The sequence below is a fragment of the Agelaius tricolor genome, unplaced genomic scaffold (assembly GCF_023055355.1).
Source record: "Agelaius tricolor isolate 1412-34295 unplaced genomic scaffold, bAgeTri1.0.p SCAF_2, whole genome shotgun sequence".
Lineage (NCBI taxonomy): Eukaryota > Metazoa > Chordata > Aves > Passeriformes > Icteridae > Agelaius > Agelaius tricolor.
In genome coordinates, this window is record NW_027269262.1 from 12,164,165 (window position 1) to 12,173,610 (window position 9,446).

At 55.4% G+C, this 9,446-nt stretch overlaps 1 protein-coding gene across 1 annotated transcript; it reads left to right on the plus strand.

The window, feature by feature from the left end:
- Positions 1–942: 942 nt before the first annotated feature.
- Positions 943–7,054, plus strand: FOXF2 (forkhead box F2). Its single transcript, XM_071452984.1, is given in 3 exon segments — positions 943–966; positions 968–2,147; positions 6,098–7,054. Coding segments are annotated over 3 exon segments (1,371 nt in total). The 3' UTR covers positions 6,265–7,054.
- The last annotated feature ends 2,392 nt before the right edge of the window (positions 7,055–9,446 follow it).

Sequence of the window (9,446 nt, forward strand, 5' to 3'; positions counted from 1 at the left end):
GCGCTCACCAGCACGCGTGACCCCCCCTTTGCACGGGTGGAACATCCCCGGGGCGTGCAGGGAGGGCGCATCCCTGGTCCCCGGACTCTGCCCCTGCTGCTCTAGAAAATGAATGACATTTTAGAGGGCCATGGGAGGTGGCAAGGGGTAGCGAAAAGTCTTAAAAAGCAAATGTCTTGCAGGCTTGAGGAGCGGTAAACACTGCTGCTTCGGGCTCCGCAGGGTGGGCCATCCCCTCACACGCGTGTCCCGCACCAGCGCCCCTGTGTCACGGGGCGCACCCACGGAATTCAGGGTGCTCGCCTCGCCCCGGGGCCGTGTCGGGAGCAGAGGGCAAAGCGGTGCCTGCGGGGCCCCTGAGGGAGCCCCGGGAAGGCGGAAAGCGGGACCGGGGCTAGTCCGGTAGCGGGAGCGAGCCGGGGATGGTGCCGCAGCAGCAGCGGCAGCCGCAGAAGCAGCAGCGCCTCTTGCCTAGATGACGGGTGGACAGAGGCCAGCTGGAAAAGGGGTGGTCTCTTTCTTCCCCCTCTCGCTCCCCCTCTCCCTCTATCTCTGCTGATTTCTCGGCCGGATTTAGGGGGGTCTGCGGGGAAAGGGAAAAAAAAATAATAGCGAGATTGAAGGAACTGATAGGCGATCGCGCTGTGCCTTTGACGAAAAAAAAAAGTATATATGAAAGAGTAACAGTGCGGAAGAGATTGCGGGGCGGGGGGCAGGCTTTTGCGCTTCCTCTCCTTGCCGGATCAGGCAGCGGGATGGTCCCCAGGTGGGGGGCAGAGGAGGAAGCGGAGCGGCGCTGAGCGGAGCCTCCGCGGGCTGCGCGGCGCAGGGAGGGAGGGGGCCGGACCAGGGCCGGGGCCGGGGCTGGGCCGGTCCATCCCGCCTAGTGCCTGGCTCCGGCGGAAAGCAGAGGAGCCATTGCGCAAGGGACCGCGGGGAGGGATGCGCAGGGTGCTGCCGCCGCCCCACCGCCGCCCGCCGCGCTGAGGAGGTGCCCGGAGGACAGCGGCTCCCACCGCCCCCCCCGCTCTCCCCCTTCAGGGCACCCCCCGCCCCGGTACCCACCCCGCCCGGCTCCCCCCCTTCCCTCCCAGCCTCACCCCACCCTGCCCCATTCCCCTCCCTCCGCCAGATGACCACCGAGAGCGGGCAGCAGCGGCTGGAGCCCCCCGTCCCTCTCCGCTCCTGCAGCCCGGCTCCCGGAGCTCTCCAGATGAGCCGGCCGCCCTCCTCCGCCCTGGAGACCTCCACCTCCTCTTCCTCCACCTCCACCTCCTCCTCCTCCTCCTCCTCGGCGGCGGCGGCGTCCTCCAAGAGCAAGAAGGCCAGCTCGGGGCTGCGGCGGCCCGAGAAGCCCCCCTACTCCTACATCGCCCTCATCGTCATGGCCATCCAGAGCTCGCCCTCCAAGCGCCTAACCCTCAGCGAGATCTACCAGTTCCTGCAGGCCCGCTTCCCTTTCTTTCGCGGCTCCTACCAGGGCTGGAAGAACTCCGTGCGCCACAACCTCTCTCTCAACGAGTGCTTCATCAAGCTGCCCAAGGGCCTGGGCCGCCCGGGCAAGGGCCACTACTGGACCATCGACCCGGCCAGCGAGTTCATGTTCGAGGAGGGCTCCTTCCGACGGCGGCCCCGCGGCTTCAGGAGGAAATGCCAGGCGCTGAAGCCCATGTACCGCATGATGAACGGGCTGGGCTTCGGCGCCTCCATCCTCCCGCAGGGCTTCGACTTCCAGGCGCCCCCCGCCTCCCTCGCCTGCCACTCCAACGGCTACAACCTGGACATGATGCCCAACGCCATGGCCAGCGGCTACGAGGGACTCAGCGGCGGCCACCACGTCCCGCACATGTCTCCCAACCCCGGCTCGACCTACATGGCCAGCTGCCCGGTGACTGCCAACGGGGACTACGGCCCCGACAGCAGCAGCAGCCCCGTGCCCTCCTCGCCGGCCATGGCGAGCGCCATCGAGTGCCACTCGCCTTACACGAGCCCTTCGGCTCACTGGACAGCCTCGGGGGCCTCGCCCTACATAAAGCAGCAGGGCCTCCCCGCCGCCAACGCCGCCTCCTCCGGCATCCACTCCAGCGTGCCCTCCTACTCCCTGGAGCAGGGATACCTGCACCAGAGCCCCCGCGACGACCTCTCAGGTAGGGGCGCGGAGGGGCGGCGGGGGCGGCGGGGAGCGCGGCGCCGGAGGGGCTTCTCGCCCGCGACAAAGGTTTCTCGCGGGGGAACCCCGGACCGCCACGGTGTCGGAAAAAAGAGGCGCATTGTCTGCGAGAGGGAAAAAAATACGCGTGGGTTGGAGCTGTTCTGTTTCGGGACAGGGGGGCTGTTTGAGGGGGGCGGCCGTGGGCACGGCGGCGAGCATCCCTCCCGCTTGCCCGGTGCCGAGAAGGAGCGCTCCGAGGAAAGTCTGGCTTCGTCCCGGTTCCGTCCCGGGTGTCACGACCCCCTCCCGGTGCCGGCGAGGTGGCAGCGGGGCTGGTCCCTCCGCGCCGTGCTGCGGCTTCACTTGGCGGGGAGCGCCGCCGGGCATCGCCGCCGCCTCGGTAAACCGCGCTCCGCGGAGACGCGCCGCGGGAGTAATCAAATAAAGGCGTCAAATATTATCCTCTAAACCCTACCGGGAAAAAAAAAAAAAAAAAAAAAAAAAAAAAAAAAAAGAGAGAGAGAAAGAATTAAAAAGAAAATAAAAAACCCTCTAACCCCTAACACCAAACCACCCGCTTATCTTTGCTAGAAAGATTAAAGCGGATCGAGTATAATTCTGCAACCGGAGGGAAAGAGTTTTCTGGTCGCTGTCTCCCACCCCCTCACCCCCTCCCCGGCCGGTGATTACAGACAATGTCTGCTCAGAAAAATCCGAGCACAAAAATGGGTAAAAGATGTTGGGCTCTTACGGGGAATTTTTCCAAATAGCCCTTTTAAACGTGGGTCCCAGAGGTTAAGCAAACAAAGACAGTCTGGGCTGGACCACACCGAAGAGGATTTTAGCCTGACTTAACCCCTATGAGAGCGGGGTCTTGTTCAATTTTATGGGAATTTCAACAAGTAACAAATACAGGCGACCCTCAGCTCTGGGTCCCCTCCCGCCCCCTCCCTGGGCGCCTGTCAATCATTCTCCTGTCCTCCTGCGAGCGCCGCAGCCTGCCCTGGCCTCCCCACAGCCCGCTGTCGCCGCGGGGAGGGCAGCGCCATGCGAGTCCCCTCGCCGTCACCGCAGAAGGGACGTGGGCTGTCAGGGGACAGACAACAAGCGGTTGCAAACTTTCCTCCCTTAAAAACAAAAGAGGCGAACCCCTATAGAGCCCTGATGTGCCTGCTGGGGAGAGGCGGCTGCGGAGCGGGTCGCCGTCTCACCGGCTTTTCCGCGCAGGGGAGAGAGCGGACGGGATGCATCCCCAGCTGGGCTCCTCTGTGCCCACAGGGCTCTTCTGCTGAGGTTTAAACCAACTTTTCGGAGCTATAGGGAATCCTTCCACGTGCTTTTTGAAGCCGGGGCGAGAGGCCGGCGGGTTCACAAGGGCATCCCCCGCCGAACTACGTACCTTCTCCGTTAGGAATTTCTGCCTTGGTTTGTTGTTTTTGCTTGGATTTTTGTTTTCTTTTCTTTTTCTTTCTTTGGATCTTTTCCCCTTCCGTTTGTTTTACTATTTGCGGCCGCACAGTTCTCCACGCAGGGCCCATGGGGCCACGCGTGGTGCAGGAGTGGGACTGGCCCGGGAAGCGGGGCTGGGAGGCAGCTGCCCCCTCCTCCTGCCAGACACCTGAGGTAAGAAAGCTGATTCCTGGAACAGAAATTTTCGTCCAGAAACAGCCCAAGAATACCTCTACAAAACAAAAAGCAGAGGGAGAGGGAGCAAGGGTTCTGGTCCTCCCGGAGTTCCACTGCGGTTTCCGAGGCCGAGCGGTTTAAATCCGAATTGTTTCTGTTCAAGGACGGATACAGACTCATACGAACTGCTGGACGCTGTCTTAATGTCGACCACCAGTGTCCGTTTCCAGCAGCTCAGATTTAATGCCATCACTTTGCAAAACGGTGTTTCTCCGCTTATTTTCTACAGCTTCAGTATCTGGGCCCCAGGCTTTAGTGCAAATCATACGCAGTCCTTGATTAACTGAACAAAAAAATCAAACCAAATTCTCTATTTTATTTTTTAAATTTTTTAGTAGATTCAGTCCTCATTTATACATGATAAGTAAAATCTCTGTGGCACAAATATTTCAGAAGAGTGAAAGGAGATGGGGAAAAAGGATCCGAGCTCTTTTATTTGTACTTAAAATCAGCAATAATCTTTCTCCTGCTGTCCCCGCGAAAGCAGTAGCAAGTGAAATTTGCCTTTCCCTTTCTCTTAGTGAAATGCAAAGCAAATTCGGTGGCTAATCGCTGTTGGTCGGTCAATAATTCTCTACCCATGACAGCGTCAGGGAGGACTTCAAACCGTGAATTTATATCAGACTCAAGAATAAGAGAGGTAAAAATTGGAAACAGGAGGCTTGGTTCTGCTAAAAGGATTTTGAATCTGGGGGGCGGGGGGAGCCGGATTTTTTTCGCAGACTATTAAATCCTGCTAAATGATTGAATCAGGATTGTAATAAAGTGCCCCAGTTTATGGTGAGCATACCAGCAGGGTTATTAGAAAGCCGAGGAAATCCAGCGAAATAATCACTTTTATAAAGTGAGCTCTGCGGGGTGAAGGAGGGGACAGCGCCGGAGGAGAACGGGCTGTGCGCGCCATCGGCCAACGCTGCCAAAGGGTTCGGCTCCGCCATCCTGAGGAAAACCGGGAACCTTTCCCTCCTGTTTCTTTTTCTTTCCTTTTTTCCCCCTACACACTCACTCTTCTGCTCTTTCTTTTGCTGTTTTTTTTTTCTCCTCGCCTTTTTTTTTCTTTTTTTTTTTTTTTCCCTTGACCCTCGGTCATATTTGACAGGATCCCGCTAGTCGAGTTTGACATCCACACGCCAAACCAAAGCCCTCTCTGGCTCTGCCCTGCGGGCCTTGCTCGGGCAGTGCTCCCCTCCCCGCCGGATCCAGTAGGAACCCTGCCAGAGCGAGGATCCCAGCACCGTCCTACGGCTCGGTGTTGGGGGTGGGGTGTCGTCTCCCAGGCGGCCCCCGAAAGGCTGCCTTGGGCTGTGGGAAATTACAATGGGAATTTGCGAGGTCATTTGCATGTCGGTGCCACGGATGTACTTGGCTTGTTGTTGTTGATGAACCGTAGGGTGTATCTTGTGTTTATGAAAGCGCACACGCGAAAAGGCGTGAACGCTCTTACACACACATACACATAAATAAATACATACTGTATCAACACACAAACGGATCCTGACTGGAATTCAACCTGCAGCCGCTCAAGTCAGAAGCAAAATCCTCCCAGGAACGGGGTAGGGAGCGGGAAGAGCGAGGAAAGATGGGAATCGGGTTCAAAAGGCTGTGGTGCACGCAGAAAAACACGCAAGTGGCATCGCCTCCTCTTTCCCTCTCACACGCACACGCACAAAACACCCACTCCCTGATGTACCCCCACGCGGAGGCTGCTCTACCCCTCCAGGCTGATAAGTACCGAGGCAGAGGGCAGACAGACAGCTGTCCGTGTGTGCCCCCGCAGGAGGGATGCCCAGAGATACCCGCCAGGCCGGGATGCGGCCGGGCACGTGTCCGTGGGCATCCCCCTCCGCTTGCCTTCCTCCCCTCAGCCTGCGTGCCGCACGGCTGTGTGGTCTGGAACCTCCCCGCAGAGCGCGCTCGGGGCTCCTACGGGCACGGCTGCAGCTCCGACCTGCAGGCGATGGGGGGCTCCGGGTAATCCCCTTCCCCTCCTCGCTCGGGGCAATGGAACCCCCGGGCCCTCTGCCCTGCAGCGGGTCAGGCGCTGCCCCTGGGGGAGCGTCCGAGTCCTCTGCCAGGAAAGCCAAAGATGAGTTACCAAACCTTGGTAACTCCTGAGGGAGCCGAGGCCGGGGGTGAGGGAGCAGTGTGCCAGCTCTGTGCAGGCAGCCTCTCCTCCCTGGGGTGAGGGAGGAAGGACTGCCCCACCCGAGCAAAGCTCTCCGACTTCTGAGCAGCTCTTGTTATTTGCTTCTCTTGCAGTGGGACTGCCTCGCTACCAGCATCATCCCTCCCCGGTGTGTGACAGGAAAGATTTCGTCCTCAATTTTAATGGCATTTCTTCGTTTCACCCGTCTGCTAGTGGATCTTACTACCACCATCACCACCACCAAAGCGTCTGTCAAGACATCAAGCCCTGCGTGATGTGAAGGCCGCGCCCCAACAGAGACAATCAGGTGTCACCAAACAGAGCCGAGGTGTAGACGGACCCACGCAGATTAAATATAATGTGCACTCTGATAGCATTGATAGTACACGAGTCACTTAGCAAATGTGCCTAAGGAAGCAGTGTTTTTGGTCCCACTCCACCCCACGAAGGACACGTACAGCCGGTATAGTGCTCCAAAGGTCTTACTAAAAGAAAAATGCCTTGCGTGATGTTTTGGCTTAGGGGGGACCTAAGTGTCCTTATGCCAAGTCTGACCACCTTAATCACAAATCGCCTTTCTGCCATCTCCCAAAGAACCGAGCTTTGGGAAAGGGAAAAAATCGACATATTTTTATACGAGAAAGTGTCTTTGCATAAGAAAAGTAAATGTCTCCGCACCTGCGAGGACTCCCCCTTCTGTTACTGCGTTAGCGGGAAATGTGCTTTTTTATTGTGTTCTCTCCCCGAGCCCCACCAAGGACACTTTGTATGGACTTTAGCACCGACCAATTGATATTATTAAAACAGTATTGTTTAGCCCTTTCGTGTATAGACTGTAAGAAAAGTTCAATTTTTTCCAGTATTGCAGCAATACAACGTTGTTTTTTTTTATTTTTACAAAAGTTGTTTTCTACCACAATATTTTTTAAAGAATTATTTTAAATAAATCTCGTGTATACTCACACACTATTGCTTTAAAAGGAGAATATATTTGCACTTATGTATACTTTTTACAGTTTGCCAAAATATTTTGATGTAAAAATTTTTTTCCAATAAAATGTATATAACGACTATCACTAGACAGGCGTTTCTTTTCCCTTGGTTCCTTCTGAGAAAACTCTTCCACCCCGGCATCCGAGCGAGTTGAGGATGCAACCCCAAATCCTCCAGTCACTGCAGGAGGAGGAGGGGAGCAAGAGGTTGACCTGAGCGGACCAGTGCCATGCTCTCTGGGCTGCACCTCCCGCCGTCACCCACTTCCCATCCTGCTTTCCACCGCTGTTGGATAGACTTTGGAATAACCGAGGCAGAGGACATAAAAGCAGGCGGGTCAGGACTGCATGATCCTCTTTTGGAGGGCGCCTCCAGGTCTGAAACGTCCTCCCCGCTCTTTGGGGATGCATCTGCGTGTCCCCGTGTCCCCTTTCCCCATAGCGCCCTCGAAGTCCCTTTGTGTCCGAGGGGACTTTGCCAGGCATGGGGGCAGGAGCCCTGTGCGATGCGGGCTTGGACACGAGAGGGCAGGTCACGGGGGGCGGCGATAAAACCGTGGCTGGATAAGGTCTGGGGCAAGCACCGACCAAGGTCAGGGCAGAGAACCGGGCCGGAGGGGAGAAAAATAGAATAAAAAAAGTACAAAAGAAAACAAAAAGGGGCCCCTGAAGCACCCCAAGCGAGGCTATCCCTGTCCCCACGGTGCCCCGCGGGTGGCCAGCGGCCAAGAGTCGGAGCCGGGCGCCAGGAGCTGCTCGTCTGGGCATCCTGCAGAGCCCGGGGCCGCGCCAGCCCCACGGCCTGGGGATGCGCTCCGAACCCACCCCGGGCCTACCGCAGGGACCGGTCCGGGGGCAGCTCGGCACGGCCACCACCCCCCGTCGGACGGGGACACAGAATGGTCCCCGTACCGCAACGCGCACCGACGCCCGACTCTGCCCAGCCCCGCGCCCGAGCGCTGAAAAAGGGGAGAGAGTTTCAGCAAAATGCTCTGTGCATGTGTGCACACATATAAGTGTAGATATATATATTTACACACACACACACATATATATGTATGCACGCACACCCCCCCAGCCATATATATATATATATATATGTATATAAAAATTATATCTATGTAATTATACATAGACATAAAACTCTTCATCTTTAAAATACATATTTATGCTCAGACATGCCCTTTTCTTTCCTGAGCTTCTCAGGGCCTGTGATAAATTATAAAGTCAGTTTCAGCGTTTGCTCCGACCACAGTGCTGTGTTTACATTCTTTCCGAGGCAAGCCTGCATGGTCGTAATTTATATCCTAAACACTTGAACGTAACTTGTTTACACAGGAATGACAGGACCTCAAAGAGAAAAAAACTGCCTTTCCCTGCCGGCGGCCGGGCGCGGGGCGCCAGTGCCCTCCAGCGGCCCCGGCCCGCACCGCGCCGGGCTCCGGCAGCCCCGCAGCTCCGCAGCTTCGCACAATGCTGCCACAGCCAATGTTTTTTTAATTATTATTATTTTTTCCCCCACCTTCTGAGTGCTTTTATATAGCAGTAGATGTGAGTAACGCTCCCAGCGGCTGGTCTCCTAAGAGAGGGGAAGGATTTACTAGGGCATCTTTTGGTTTTGGACTTCTGTGTTCTCCCTTGGTAGTTTAAAACTATTAAGGCTCCCTTTTCCCCGATCAAGCCTCTCAAACAAAGGACGTTTCAGAAGCTGTACTCTTCAGACATCAGTTTCTGGGTGCTGCCAGTAAAACGAGCTCAAACTCCTTCTGAATTTAAGGGTGACTTAAATGACAGGGAGGAAAAAAATGGACAGATTTTTGAGTTAATTTGGTCTGATTTTGTTTTGATGTTTGATTTTATTGCAGTACCTTCTACCCTAGGAATTTAAGCCTTGTTTAGTCTAAAGAACTCCAGTGGCTGCAAAGCCAGTGAGAGTCATGACCAAGAGCTATGCCCCTGTGAGGACAAGGTACTTACATTTTAGCCATACAGTTAAAAATTTCCTGCATCTTTTAACATTTGTTAACAGCCATTGAACATACCCAAATACTTCACATTTCAGAAAGAGAAATTCTCTGTTAGATATCCAGCACACTGAGACTTCTAATCACAGCAGCAGGGAGGCAGTACTCATCTCCGAGACTTGTGGGGACTTAACAGTGTCAGAGAAAGTGCCAGAGAAAGCTGAAATTTCTAGCATTAGAAAAACCCCCGAAATCTAGATGTATACATTTCGTCTCAGCATTGTGAAAGAGTGCAGGAAGGCTGACCCAAAACTCAGCATGCATTTGCTGGTCTGTAGGGAGACCTGTGGCTGCTATGCTAAAGCGAGCACCAGTGGGTATAAAACATGGGATGGTCTGTGTCTCTGCAGCTCTTCCTTACTGCTCTTTTCTTTGACAATAGTCTATTCTCTTCCTCTTATTCTCTTGATTCCTTGACTGCTAACATGTCCCTGACTGCTTTGTTT